Source organism: Pavona decussata, unplaced genomic scaffold (assembly GCF_977016875.1).
Source record: "Pavona decussata unplaced genomic scaffold, jaPavDecu1.1 SCAFFOLD_25, whole genome shotgun sequence".
NCBI classification, from domain to species: domain Eukaryota; kingdom Metazoa; phylum Cnidaria; class Anthozoa; order Scleractinia; family Agariciidae; genus Pavona; species Pavona decussata.
In genome coordinates this window covers 962,723-978,008 of record NW_028145448.1, presented here as the reverse complement: position 1 = coordinate 978,008, position 15,286 = coordinate 962,723, and the positions used below count along the sequence as shown (strand labels likewise).

The following is a 15,286-nucleotide window of genomic DNA, read 5'->3' as shown; positions in this document are numbered from 1 at the left end:
ATGGTTACACATAATTTTATTAGTTACCCCCAACAGTAAAGGGGAAGGGAGTAAAAGACCCATTGTAATCCTTGGAATGTTCAACATATATACTTTATAGACTTGTCATGCTTTAGTAGATATTGAATGTAGTTTTTTTGCAAGCTAGTATTGTAGTGTCTGAAATTTTTTTCTTTTGTTTGGTTATCAGTGCAAAATAACAATAAACGATATGATTCACTAAGAAGTATAATTTTTATGCTAAAACCTGCTGGCTACCACAAATTTCTTGCTAATATTTACTAGCAATAATAAGTACATGAATGAATATTACATGAAGAAATGATAGAAGGGGTTGTTTTCACCAAATTATTCAGTAAAATCCATCCACTGCCAAAATAATTATGTTAGTAAATTTGCCAAATTACAAGTGGAGTGTTTGATAAGGGTATAATTATGATGAAAGTGGTCACTTAATTCTGCACAAGGCTGTGCAAGCATTATCTACAGGTCATATGCCACACAAACTTGGGATACTTGGCTTCCATGTTTATGTAGGTACACTCAAGCAGTAGAATGAAATCGAGCAGGGGCCTTCTCCTGTATCTCCTCAATAATAGCGTCCCAATTGAACCCTTCAAGGGAAGACTTGGTGTTCTTCCTTATAATATATACCACAGAAAGTCACACCACCGCTCATCTATTTTTTTTTAACATCAAATGGTACTTTAGACATGATTTCACACTTTGCAACAGCATAATATTGCTTTGGCCTCTCGACAGGAATATTTGTCTGCAAGGGAACCCACACTTTTCTTGTCTCATACTTCGTCAATGGAGTATTTGCATGTTTTTTCAGATGAAGGGAAAAATAATATTTAAAAAAGGTTAGATTATTTTTACTTACATATATTAATGTACAGCACATTAACAGAGTACAGTTAAACTATCATTATAACCTTCAAATTTTTGCCATCTTTATTTTAAACTCAGTGTACATTATTTGTTGAGTTATATAAAAACTCCAAGCAATATATTATGTTATAACTTTTGTATATTTTAAGATTGAGGAGGCTTAATGTTCATATGCCTCGTATTGATTTCTTTTATTGAGCCTCCACTCCACTACTTGAGTTTTTTTCTTTTCATTGTTTGTCTGTGTACATGTGGGAAATAAATAAATGCAAAGATTTTAAGGTACTTCTGCATTTCCCAGTCGAAGTCCAGCTTCAGGCTTCAGTATTATCTACACCTGTTTTTTGACTTGTCAAGTTGGGTGGCTCTTCACTGTCACAGTGTGTTGACTTTCTTGCAGAGAAGATGGTAGTAAGTAACAAACAACAAGTCTTTATTCTCAACTGCCCCTATACTGTAAAAGTAATCTTTAAATCTGTATGTACTATTACATTTGAGATTAAACTTTCATCTGAAGGTAACTTAACACCACGGCCCTTTACACTTTTTAGGACAAATAACTAATTGCTCTTATTTCGCATGGAATATGGAACAGTTAGAACAAAATCTGCGAAAATTCTCAAAACAAAATCTCAAAATTTAAGAAAAATGTTCAACACACCATTACCTCCGCCTCAAAGGGGCAATTTTTTCTGAATTATTTTTCTTTGGCAAGCTGGCCAAGGGCCGTGACTGACAAAAGTGAAACCTTTGCTCTCGTGTGCGGTGTTTGATCATCGTAGAGATGTCTTCAGCGTTTCCCTTGTGGCGGCAAAACCGAAAGGGAATTAATCGAAACGGCAACCTGAGATGGACTCCACTCCACACCAGATCAGTCATCCCCAAATTTTTATCCACGACAAGGTTTATAGATGTTGAGGAACTTCTCTATTTTTCCATGATAACCTTCACTAGTAAATAACATGTTCGAAATATTTAGTTGACGACACCAATGTCCTCTCTAATACGTTTAATGTTTCCATACTTGCGAACGGCTTCACCGATTCGTTCTCCTACCGCTTTTTCTCCCAAACTGACTGATATAATGATATTTTCCGAAAATAATTTTTTTCAACAGCGACAGTAATCAGTTTAAACTGCTCGCATTTGGCCGTGTCATTTTGCCGTCGTATGACAGTAGTGGCAAACTTCCTACGATAAAACGGCTACTTGTTTAGTCGGCTAGAAATTGCCGTTTCACTGACATAATTCAAAACCCGTCTTTGAATTGGAGTCCTTCTTATTTTTGGTATGAAAAAAATAACATAAAATAACCGTGACACACACATAAAAATTACAAAACAGCGAGTTTGACATTTCAAATCTCCCTCCAAGACAAGGAAGTTGGTTGGGGGGTTTCCGGTTTGGTTAACTTCCGCAAATGACCAACGGACTTCCTGTCGGTCTTCCATTGTTATGCAGACGACCAATCGAAAAAATTAAATTTTTCCATTATCCCAGAGTCTCTCCTGGCGCCGCCCCGCTGACCAAAAAGCCTGAGGACTCTGGGTACGAGATTGGAAAATGACGAGAAATTTTACAGACACATGCAATACTTTTTCAGTTCGATTGTACCCGATCTATTAGAAAACCTTGTATAGTTTCATAAGTTATTCGACACCTTTTTAGGGATTTACCGCGTAGAAGCTCGGTTGTGGTTTCCTAGATGACTTTATCTTCTAGAAAGTTTGAAGAGACGGCAGAAAACAGAAGAAAATCGAGTGAGAGGAAGCGAAAGCGGCGAGCCACCATCTTTGAACAGAGGTTCCGGACGGGTATTGTTCACATGCGATCAACATAACCAAAAGATTTTCAAAATCGTTCAGTGAACCAAACGAGGAGACAGGATGGGAAAACCAAAGAAAGGCAAGAAGAAAGATGTGGACTGGTGAGTTTGGCCTTTTGAACATGTTTCTGATTATTGTCACGTGTCACACGTACATCATTGGCTATGTTCACACTAGAAACGGATAACAAGTCTTGGCGGATAACTGGTCTGTTGGGTTATTTGCCCAAATGTGAATACAAGACTTAGATGTTTGGCTTAACTATTGAATCCAGGGACACGTTATCCTGTCCTTGGCTTTGCAATGTGAGCTGTTAAATTGCAATAAAGTAAGGAGACTGGAGAGAAGGTGGAAAAACTTTTGTCCGCTCTCCCCTGTCTCCTTAGCTTAGGTGCTTTCCATTAAATGACACTGACCAGTCAGAGACCGCCCATACCAACCGGTGAAAAATGGAACGGCATTTCCCAATTAAAGCGATTGAAGTGAATGCCTGTTCTCTCTTCCCCATTCTCTTGCTCATTGGTTTCCTCAAACCATAACGGAGGATGTAAATATCGTTATGACACTCTGTGAAGATTCTGAGGAATCTGAAATCCTTAATTAGCTTGTAGAGGAATGTGACGACCTCCCAGTTTGAGTCCCCCCCCCCCCCCCCATCCTTTTCCTAGGATATGTATGTGTTGTGGTTTAATTATTTTTGTTTGGTTTAAAGTTTTTTCAAACCAGCTTATTTTTATTTTTCTTTCTGTGGTATTCATTACCATAATCTGAGGCAAATGAAAGGGCAATACAAATCAACTAGTTTGAAAATTTTTAAACCCAAAACATTGTTGAACCACATCATATGTACCTAAAGACACAGTTACATGTACAAAGAGTTGTATCTTTTTTGGAAATGTTTCTAGGGAGGATGATGTGTTAAATGATCTTGAATCACTGAAGGATGATGAACCGGACAAAAAAGAAAATGCTGCAAGTGAAACCAAGGTGACAATAATAATATTTGTTTTACCTTTAAAGGTCTTTATTCATAAGAACAACAATTTTATAAACCACAGGAGATGACAAAATGCAGAAGAACTGCGCTATTTTATCTGCCAGGCATCCTTCCATATAATGTATGTGTATTCATGTATGTATGTTGTAGGTTAAAATGAATCCCAGGTTAAAATGATTTCAACCTAGGTTGATTTGTATTTTCCTTTGTTTTAGATGTAAATTACCCAACCTTAACAAAAAAAAAATACAAATCAACCTAGGTTGAAATCATTTTAACCTGGATTCGTTTTAACCTGCAACATGTACATGTAGCCTCCATGCAAGAGGGACGCTCCTTACGCCTGTATATGTTTGTTGGTTGGGGTATTTCCTGGAGCAGGAAACCAAATGCTGTTTTATGCCGAAGATAATATAAAAAACCTTATTTTCCCTATCCTTTTTCAGACTGCTAAAATCTAAATACACTTTTTCAGGGCAGAACATATTAAATAAATCATATGATGTGCCATAATGTTCACACCAAAATGTCCCTTTGTTGAGACTAACAAAGGGACAGCAAAACAATTATTGCTTTTGAAGGTTTCGATGGCACATTGTCAAGAAGGAGTTGTGTTTGAATTTCAGTTTTGGATCGTTTTACTATTTGGAATTTAAGTGATGAATATATACATGTACTTAGTAGGGACTGTCTTTTCTTGGTGTTAGGATTAGAAATATTCTTTACTCTTCCTTGTGTTCTAGGCACAGGAAAAGAAACCAGCCAGTGGAAGATTTCAGGGTCTTGATATTGAAGATGATGGGCCAGCTGAAGATGAAGGCGATGATGACTCGATGGACACAGTAACAAGCTCACAGAAAAACAAAAAACAAAAGAAAAAGAAACAAGCTGAAACTGTGACAGAAACTACAGAAAGTGTTGAAAGTAAAAGAACTAAAGCTGATGATGATGGTGATGATGATGATGGTGATAAAGAAAATGGATGGACTGCAAATTTAGAAGCAAATGGTAATGGAATTGTTGATGAAACTGTTGCACCAGCTGGTAAAAAATCCAAAAAGAAAAAGAAGGACAAGAAAGATTTTGATTTTGATGAAGATTCTGGTGAGGATGAAAGTGTAAAACCTGCAAAGAAAGCAGACAGTGCGGGGAAGAAAGTTGAGAGTGAAGCCGAACCTGATGATACAGGGATTATAAAAACAGCTGCACAGAAACGAGCGGAAAAGAAGGAGAGAGAGAAAAAGAAAAAAGAGGCTGAGAGAGCCAAGGCAAAAGCCAAAGGCAAAAAGGATGAGGGCAAAGCTGAAGCCAGTGTGGACGATAAGGCAGAAGAGGGCAAAGTTGAAACAGAATCATCTGTTGGTAAAGAGAGTGAGAGTGGTGCAGCATCAAACCAGTCAGGTAAAAATCTAATTCAAAATCATGTAAGCATAACAAGTTTACTTTGTGCCTCACTTCTGTGAATTTCCTTACCCTGCTGAAAATTCTTCATGTGGCTACCCCCCAACCCCTCAGAAATTTCAGCGTATTATTCCCCCTCCCCTTCGGAATTTTCAGCTATCATCTTTGGGGGTGGGGGGGAGGGGGTATGGATATTTTCTGGAACAGCACAATCCTTGAAAATGTGAAATCGTATTTGTTAGAGGGCAGGAAAGGAAATGAGAGGAATGCATGTGAGTAAAATGTGCAACAGTGCCTAATTTTTCTACAACAGAAAAAGAGTGCAAAGTAGGAACCCACCAAGTTAAGGAAGGGATGAGAAGTACCGTCACCCCTCTCATTCCATACCAACATGTGCTACAGTTTTGCTACAGTTGATCACTGTTGGGGATTAAAGGGCAAATACCTATGCATTTTTTTTTACTCTCAAGGAGATGTACCAGATACTGACAAGCCGGCTGCTGCAGACAACCTCGATGACAAAGGCGAAGAGCAGGAGGGTGGGGAGGGTGGGGAAGATGGTGAGGATAAGGACAAGAAGAAAAAGAAAAAGAAGAAGAAGGGAGAGAAGGAAGAGAAGAAAACAAAGAAGCCCAACAAAGCCATGGTGAAAGAGATGCAACAGCGATTGGAGCAGCTGAGACTAGAGGAGGAAAGGAGGAAACAGGAAGAAGAAGAAAAACTAAGAGCTTTAGAGGAGGCTGAGAACAAGAGATTAGAGAAGGTATTTGCCTTTATATATGTTGTGGTTCAAAAATGTTTTGGTTTAAAAATGTCAAACCAGTTTGACTTCTGTTTCCCTTTGTCTTGGATAATGGTAATGAATACTGCACAAAGGGAAATAAAATTACACTGATTTGAAAACGTTTAAGCCAAAAAAATCTTTAAACCACAATGTTATTTTATACATTGTTATTGTTTTTGATCCAGTGTCTTGTGCAGTTTTAGAAATATTGACCAGTCAAGTTGTTTCTTGGTTCATACAAAGCTGGGACAAAGCTGAGGTCCACATAAGATGGCAGTATTATTTAGCAACATGTTTGCATAAAACTTGACATAAAAAAAGGTTTCAGAGTGAGAAGTAGTTAATGATAGCTTCTGGTGAACCAAAATCTGGGTGGAGTGGGAGCTGGGGACTACCCTGCAGTGGACTAAGATGTTGTTATGTAATACTCCTGTTCATTCCATGCTACTTAAACTGAAGTTAATTTTTGCTGACAAGTTTGCTTGGCCCCTTGGCTTGTAATCCTGTGTGCTTGTGTGCTCTAGAATGAGCATTTCAGGTGTGAAGCAAAGGATTTTTTCTGCATGGAACATTATAGCTTGTAGCATTATTCCAGATAATAGAGGGTTCCCAAGTCAAAGTTTACGTGAAACAAATCTGGGTCCCCGACCTGGCTCGTTAGATGGTAAACTTAAGAAGATTTTGAGAGACACTCATCTATTGATCCCTTGAAATTTGAGATTATGCAGTTCCAGAAAATATCCATACTCCCCCACGGAAGGTTTTTGTTTTGCACCTCCTGTCCCCCCAGGAAATTCCAGTTTAGCTTAATACTTTGCTTCTAAAACTTTGACTTTTAAAACTCTATTCCCCCTGGGAATTTCCAATTACCTTCCGTGGAGTGGGTATGGATTTTTTCTGGAACTGCACTTTGACTCCCTGACATTGAAAGCAATCTGGAACACTGCAGTAGTTATGACATTCAAGTTTTACCCTGACCTATGTAAATTTAATTATTCTAATTGCGAGTCTTGAACATTTTTTTTTCAGTTGAGACTTGAGCAAGAAAGAAAAGAGAGGAAAAAACAGAAGGAAAAGGTATGTGTATGTTGATGTTCACCTCAATCCTTTTTTTCTTACATGTAACACAGTGAAACCACTTTAATTTATTTATTGATTGGGGCTTGGGGTTAATACGTTGCTCCTTGCCATATTTGCACAGTTACTACATGAAAGAAGCCCTCAGTGTCATGGAAATAGCCCTTAACTTGGTAACTGAAGGAGGCTTTTATATTTCAGGAAAGGATTGCTAGAAAGAAGAAAGAAGGAACATTTCTTACCAAGGCTCAAAAGGAACAGCAAGCAAAAGCTCAGGCCATGTTGGATTCCATGAAAGAGCAAGGTATACAGGATTGTCATGATTTTGAGGCCAAGATTTGATTTGGAATTAAGTTTGAGTAATGATAATTGAATGAACTATGGTTTGTTTGTTTGTTGTTTTCATTTTCTTTACTCTAGGGCTGATTGAAATTCCTGCCCTCAATCAACAACAGCAGGATGGAGTAAGAAGACCTGTCCGGTATGGCACCAAAAAACCTAAGAAACAACAACAGCAGCAGCAACAACAACCACCAGTCCAGCAAGAGGCAGAAAAAACTGAAGAATCAACTGAAGATCAAAGTAAGAAGAACTTATATAATTTAAATGGTTCATTTTCAACATACATGTATTTTTGAAATTGGACTTACGAAAATTGATCCAATCCACTGAAAGGAACTATTGATAAAGGTTCATGCATTATGTCCACAGCATAACGCAGTTAAAAGTCAGATTAATTAAGATGATGACAGTTGAGATGAGAACGGATACAACTGTAGTTAATGATTTGCTTCTTGCTATTGCACCTGCCATTAACAATGAAACAATAGGTAAAGATTTATTTGGATAAAAATTGTTCTGAAACTGTCAATGACAAGAATCTGTCCAATGAATTTTACCCAATTTTGGCAGACTCCAAACGGCATATTTATAATGCATGTTTTATAGGGTAAAAAAAAAGAGAGCCCATGTCCCACCTGTCCTGAAGGTGGAGTATTTAAATTGTGTTATTAAAAACTGGATCATTGTATAATGCAGTTCCAACGTTTTTATTGGCTTAGCAGTCATGGTATATGAGCCATTATACCATAATGCCCATGAAATAGCGACCTTAACATTGTCTTCTGGTTGTTCTTGCATTTGCCAAAATCAGCAAAATCTAGCAACATTTCTTGCTTGTTTTTGATTAAAGAATTATTCCACTCATGCTTGTAGGATACATTTATGAGACGATTATAGCCAACTTGGCACTGCGCGCCTTGTTGGCTTTCTATTATCTTGTATTTAATGCATGCTCGTGGAATAATTTTGTTAAATAATTTTATATGACATTACAGTGCCAATTAACATTTGTCTTCACCTAAAATTTGTTATACAGCAGAAACAGCCATTGAGGAACCAACTGCCGAAGCAGATGACGGCAAGAAATCTGATGGTAATTTCAGAAAAATAATGTCTAAATCTTGATGCAAATTTTCTCTGGAATAAAGTGAGCAGTCATAAGGAAGAACATAATTATGTGTTTTTGTAAATTTTAAGTTGTTACTTTTGTGCTTACAGATCAGCAAGAAATTGGTGAAGCTGGAGATGATGGACAGGATTTGGAGAAAGAAGAGGAAGGAGAAGATCAAGACGAGGTACTGTAAAGAATAAGAGCACTATTTTATAAATTATAAACTGGATGACATTTTAGTACATCACAATATTAAGATGCCATTGATCTCATAACAGGGTCATATACATACAAGTCGGTTTTAGAACATTAGGGGACAAATGATCATATTAGCATGATCATGCAATTTCTTATTCCAGCTCAAATCCTGGAATGATAGGAAGATGTTGCAGTTATGAAATAAAAACCAACTATGTCGACAAGTTTTACGATTAGATTTTCTTCTTCGTAGGTCAAGGATTCCTGGGATGCTGATACTGATGAAGAAAGTGAGGATAAAGCAGATATTAAAGGTATGTTGTCTGGGATTCATGTTTGTCAGCACTTCCTCCTGAAAGGACAAAATATTACTACTCAGATTTTTGTTCTACACGGAAATAACATTGTAAATGCTAAATAATGCTTTAATAGGGATACTCCTGAAACAGTGTACACTACACTAGGAGATAAAAATTAATAAATAGATAAATAAGTAATAAATAAGTAAATAAATAAATAATAATTGTTTGTAAAAGAGAAAATTATTTACATATCAAATCTTAAAATAGGTATCTACAATTTAAAATTGCTGATCACAAGATTTATATACAGTACAATATTCAATATCATAATAGCTTAATCATGGATGTTATAGTGGGCATTATACCATTAGCGAAAGGAAAAGCATCCATAGTTACAGGTAATTGATTCCAGGCTACTATTGAACTTGGGTTAACAAATACAGTTAAAACTCTAGTAAACAAGATCAATGCATTTTAACTGTACTGTACTTTTTCTTTTCTTTTTTTTTTATTTGTGGGCTGTAATTCCTCAATAAACAAATTGTATTCTGTCATTGCAGTTTCGGAGACCAAGACACCAGATTCTGTGAAGGTAAATGAAACTTTCCCTGAATTCATGTTTTGTGGAACTTGTTATTTATTGAATATGATGTATCATTAATTCAGTGCTGTGACACAGGCATAGCCAGAAAAAGAAAATCTGAGTGCTCCTATCAGGAGTCAAACTCAAGACCTTCTGATTACTAGTTCGGATGCTCTACCACTGAGCTACAGGAGACTTGTGGGAGCTAAGGCCATTAAACTAGGTTCATGGGACAAACATCCTCCATACTGCTAGGATTTGAATGTCAATGTATGGCATTGTGTGCAAAATTAGAGTAAATGTGTTGGTATATTTTATTACAGCTCTCTCATGATCTTTGAACAGTTTGATCTCTTACTATTGTCATCAGTTCTGCTCCTTCACAGTAATTATTACTGTTAGTAGTATCGCAAAATGTCAGCCTATCAAATCGAAACTGATTTGTCTCAGCAACCTTTGTTTTGAAATCTCTGTTATTAAAAATGTAGAGGTCACCAGAATTTTTGGATTTTGAATTTTTTCGCAGCTCTTAAGCATGGCCAATATCTTGACCCTTCTCCAAAATGGCAGCAACAGATTCGAATGAGTTAAAACTAAATGAAAAACTGATACCAGCACTGGAAAGAGCACCTTTACAAAGTTTCAGCATGTTAGGTGTTATATCAGCTTCGGAAATATAAGATGAAATTTGACAAATTTACAGACTTTTGTATGACTGGGGGTAAACGTCATACCCCCAGACATACAAACGTCTGTAAATTTTTCATTTTTCAACTTAGATTTTCTCAACTAATATTACACCTGATATGCTGAAACTTTGCAGGGTTACTAAAGTGAAAATGCTCTTTCCAGTGCTGGTATATGTTTTTAATTTTTACTTATTTGAATTTTCGGCCGCCATTTTGGAGAAGGGTCTATTCAATGCAAGCTCTTGAGAAGATGTTCCTCTGCCATAGCTTGTTTTTTTATTACATTGATCGATCCTTTAGTGACCGGAATGTAATTTTTCCTTACAATAATTATCACTGCTTGGTCAAACATTTAGGTCAGGAGAATAAAGAAAATGAGCATCAATGAAAAAATGCCTTGATGTTCAAACAAATTCTCCCAACTTGTTCCATAAGAAATGTGTTGAGAATAGTCAGGAGAATATCCATTTTGACACTGGGGCTTAAAGGGTTAAATGCTCTCTTTTAAGGTGGAAGTCAAAGAACCAGCAGAAACAGCTGCAGAAAGTGAGGAAGAGTCGGAGGAGAGTGAGGACAGCGAGGAGGAAAGTGAATCAGATGATGAGGAAGATGAAAGTGAGAGTGATGAGGAATCTGAAGAAGATGACAGCAAAACAGAAACAGTGCAAGAGAGAATACATGTAAAACTGGTTGTTTACCAAAAATTATTATAGAAACAAGGATTTAGTGTAATGAAATGGGAGTTGTCTTTTAGTTGTGCAGAGGAAAAAAACTGGGACTGGGATTTGTTGAATACAGTCAACTCTCTTGTAAGCGACCACCCTTGGTGCACGACAAAGTGGTCGCTTACGGGAGGTGGTCGCTTACGGGAAAGATCAACAAACTAAGCCTAATACTGGATTGATTAATTAATTACATAAAATGTTACCTTAGCAGCTAAAATTAGGCAAATAGAAACTAATTTATTTGATTTTTTCACATCTATTCATTCTTCTGATGAAACTTTGTATAACATGGTTCATGGTTCATTTTGGAACAAGTCACTGTAACAATTCCCGTTTACCTACAGATCTAATTATAGCCATCTTCTCTGTCTATAAACTGTCGTTATCTGTCAGCAATCCGGGGAAGGGTCATCAAAATTGAACTTTTGTCACCTCTGAGTAATGATTTACAAGCGATCATACGTGATTATGTTGGATGGTCGCTTACCGGAAACAGAAAACAAAAGAATATGTGTAATTTCTGGCCTAAAAAGTGGTCCCGGTCCCTTAAGAAATTTAAGTGGTGGTCGCTTATGAGAGAGCTCTTGAAACAGTATTTAACTGAGAAACAAAACGGTTGTTTATGAAGTGGTCGCTTACGGGAGGTGGTCGCTTACGAGAAGTGGTCGCTATGAGAGAGTGGACTGTACTTGAAACAACTGAGGAATTGAAATTGAGAAACCTCTAGACTAAGCGTTCCTGTATTGACGTCTACCATGTCCAGTCTGCCATATTGTGTGGTATTCTACCCAACCTGAAGTGAAATTTGACACATTTATTTGCCTCAAATGCGAGGAAGAAAAATTCATAAGGAATTTTTTTTCGATTTCATACGACAATAACAGTCACATTTGTTCAAGCAAATAAAAAAATTCTGTCATATACACTTAAACCCATCCTTTTCATCTTTCAGAAAAGACGTGTGAGAGCAGAAGCCAATCGATCTACAGACAATTTGCGATCTCCAGTCATCTGTGTGCTGGGTCATGTGGATACTGGAAAAACAAAGATTTTAGACAAGGTAAACAGTTTTGAAGTACAGCAACTCTTCATAACATACACCACACTCAAGCTGCATATACAGTGTATAACCATCAGTGCTGATAAGCTACACTGATGCAATATAACAAAGGTAGATGTTTAGACCGCTTAATACTGTATTTTCTCTACTAAAGGCGATATGTCACTTAATAATATTAATATAAGAACCTTGCATCGCCATTTTCACATTTGGAGCTTGTAATTGTTGAAAATGCGCACAATTGCCCAAAATACCGTGACCTAGCCTGTTTAAGGGTGTTGATAGAAGGTAACATATATAGTATCTTCTAGTATCCAATACCATAACATTACCTGGAGACAAGAACGTGGTACGTAAACTTCATAGTTTTCTTTTGGCTTACTTATCATCGTCACCACATCTTCAATACTTTCTTCTTTTGTGTTTTGGATGTAATTGTAACTTGTACGTTCCTGCAAATAATAAAAAGTGGGATCTTTAAAGAGGAAAGGGGCTTATTAAATATTCCCACGTATTCATGAGCCGATTTCCAACGTTGTTACAGAAAACAAGGTGCCCTGCTACTACCATTTTGACTTAAATATTGTTCCCAATTTTTTGATGTTATAGATACGTCACACTAACGTTCAAGATGGAGAAGCTGGCGGCATTACTCAACAGATCGGCGCAACCATGGTTCCTGTTGATGCCATAAGAGAACAGACCAAGATGGTCAAGGATGTGAGTTTTAAATGCCATTTTGCTGTTTTGATTAAAAAGTTCAATCCACAGGGTCAATCATACGTTTCGTTGTGAAGATTTGACACTTTTAGCCCCAATACGTGGTTTCATTAGAAGCCGTCTTCTGGGGGTGAACCGCCGCAGGCCTGCAAATAGTGTCACCATTTAAATGAAAGCTGCTGAGAATTTTTTTTCTGTGAAATTTTTCGTTTTCCAACATTTTACCAAAATAAATCATCTTTGCCAAAAAAGTTCACTTGTTTTGTGCTAGATACTCTTGTTGGCAAAATGGTTCTAAAACCGCGTTCTAGCACCCTAATCAAATGCCCTGTCGTGGCCACTTTCGTTGCTTAAACTTGTATTGTGTTATTGTACATGTACATGTACCTCTTTTCAGTTCCAAGATTTTGACATCAAGCTGCCAGGTCTTCTTATTATTGACACACCTGGACACGAATCTTTCAGGTAAGTTAAAGAGTGTAATTAGGCAATCAATGGCCATGACCCTTGTAGACGGGTGCAGTGTTCTACCAACTGAGCTATGCGAACTCATCTTTGATAATCCCCGGTCATGGGTTCAAATCCGTTTCAAGCCTGAATTTCTTCTCTAGGCTTTCTTTTCACAACTGCTTAACCCTTTCACTCCCATGGGAAATGTCATATTTTTGTAAAACGGCAACTGTGAACCCCTACACCAACTGTAATACACCAATTAAAAGGTTTTATCTGGGGCATTGTATAAATCATTCCAGCTAAGACAAAGGAAGTAACAGAAGAGAATGAAAAGTGTTTAAAACGAGAAAATATAAACCTTAAAATACATCTCACTTCTCGTATACACTGGGTATAGCCCTAAACTATAGCTTAATTTGCAGATCTCAGCACATAGTTTCTTGTCAAATGGTGACTTGGTCTTAAAAGTGTAAGAGGAAAAAGTTGCAAAAAATGGAGGGGTGGTTAATCCTACCTTATGTAGGAGGGGGGTAAGATTTTGTGCTTCCATTGTGCAGATCTCTCCAAGATCTGTTTGGTGCCCAAATTTGATACAAATTGACCCAATATTGGGCACATAATGACTTGTTGTGCCATATGGCACTCTTGGGAGTGAGAGGGTTAAGGACGGTGCCTACTATTGTTACTGCGCATACGTTCTGCGGATCTGGAGATACTCGGGTTTCCTATGGGTGGTGCCTACTATTACAGGGATATTTTTGCGCGCTTTAAAACTATGCGGAGAAAGCAGAACTTAGCAAGTGATTCTGATATCCAAAAAGAAAATTGCGGGTAACCGTGCATTTTTCAGAGATAATAAAGCTTCAATTTGGAAAAAAGCGTCATACATTGTTTTGTATTTTGCTGCTTTTTAGTATAATTGTTGCTTAGTGATCTCTAAAAATTGTGTGGTTACCTTTTCTTTTTTCTTTTTGGATTTCAATAGCCGCTGCCAAGATCTGCTTTTCCCGTATAGTGATAAACTGTTCAAAAATACTTCGCTATTAGTAGGCACCGTCCTTAAGTTGGGTGCTTAACTACAGTGGTCTTTTATTTATTCGAGATCTTTGATCTGTAGTTCACGTTTAATATATTTGAAGGCTCAGAGCCTAACCGACTCAAATGACTTTTCAGGTCGCTTTTTTATCGTTTTATAGCTCAGATTCACCGGAGTTTTTGCGTGTGGCCTTGAATTCCTTCAGGAAACGTTGCTCCAAAGTTGTATCCAATGCTTTCGCTTCGTTTTGTGATAAAAACGGAAATCTTGTCCATAATCAGAGGTTTTACTGCAAACGAAGCGCCCTTCGTTACTTTTATTTCACTTCATCTATCACTGGTACGCTATGAACTCACAAAATGACCAGCTCCCAGTTGATTTGATAGCTCAGTTGGTATCAGTGGGGCAATAGGTTCGAGTCTCATTCAAGCCTGCATTTTTTCAGACTTTCTTTTCACAACTGTTTTCAACAGTTACTTAAAAAGCAACTTAAAAGTTGCGGAGATAACTGCAGTCATCTTTCATCTGTAAGACAGATTTAGATTCGCCTCTACGGCAAACGGCAAACGTCAGATTTGCGTACGTTTTCGTCATTTCTGCCGTTTCCCGTGTATGTAATTCTAAACATCTCTATTATGTAGACCTTCCATCCGCAGTTCACTCAATTGTAACGAGAGGTTTTCGGCTATCTTGCTACAGAGAGTTTGGCTTCTCTTGGCGGCTTTTCTGGTACTCGAGGGCGAGCAAATATTACTTGTGAATTGCTTGAGATCGGTGCGTGAACTGAAAACTAGCAACGGTTTGTGCTAGCGCGGAAAACAGCGGGAAACGGGGAAGAAACTCGGTAGAGCAACTAGCTTGGCAGCCGGCACTCGTTACAAACTGCCAGAGGTACAAGGTCTAGTTTCTTCGTTCCATGGCGAAAACAGACAGCAAAAGGACAGAGATCTTTCTTGGTCACAGCAACTTTCTTTATTGTAGAGTAAACCTCGCAGATACTTCACAGCTAATACAGGCTTGTTGGTAATCCATGGTGGAAATCGTAGACATTCATAGGTAATCGTTTTACAATACTTTCGGGACTCCTT

At 37.6% G+C, this 15,286-nt stretch overlaps 1 protein-coding gene across 1 annotated transcript in view; it reads left to right on the top strand.

Annotated features, from left to right (window-relative positions):
* Window positions 1-2,456: 2,456 nt before the first annotated feature.
* LOC146485674 (eukaryotic translation initiation factor 5B-like) overlaps window positions 2,457-15,286 on the top strand; it is a 28,960-nt gene continuing 16,130 nt past the window's right edge. Inside the window, exons 1-15 of the mRNA XM_085103018.1 lie at window positions 2,457-2,821; window positions 3,626-3,707; window positions 4,461-5,118; window positions 5,589-5,881; window positions 6,932-6,979; window positions 7,181-7,283; window positions 7,400-7,561; window positions 8,358-8,414; window positions 8,540-8,616; window positions 8,884-8,944; window positions 9,493-9,524; window positions 10,714-10,884; window positions 11,882-11,989; window positions 12,599-12,709; window positions 13,107-13,174. Coding sequence (XP_084959144.1) covers window positions 2,781-2,821; window positions 3,626-3,707; window positions 4,461-5,118; window positions 5,589-5,881; window positions 6,932-6,979; window positions 7,181-7,283; window positions 7,400-7,561; window positions 8,358-8,414; window positions 8,540-8,616; window positions 8,884-8,944; window positions 9,493-9,524; window positions 10,714-10,884; window positions 11,882-11,989; window positions 12,599-12,709; window positions 13,107-13,174 — 2,072 coding nt within the window. The 5' untranslated portion in view covers window positions 2,457-2,780. The remainder of the gene's footprint in view (window positions 2,822-3,625; window positions 3,708-4,460; window positions 5,119-5,588; window positions 5,882-6,931; window positions 6,980-7,180; window positions 7,284-7,399; window positions 7,562-8,357; window positions 8,415-8,539; window positions 8,617-8,883; window positions 8,945-9,492; window positions 9,525-10,713; window positions 10,885-11,881; window positions 11,990-12,598; window positions 12,710-13,106; window positions 13,175-15,286) is intronic.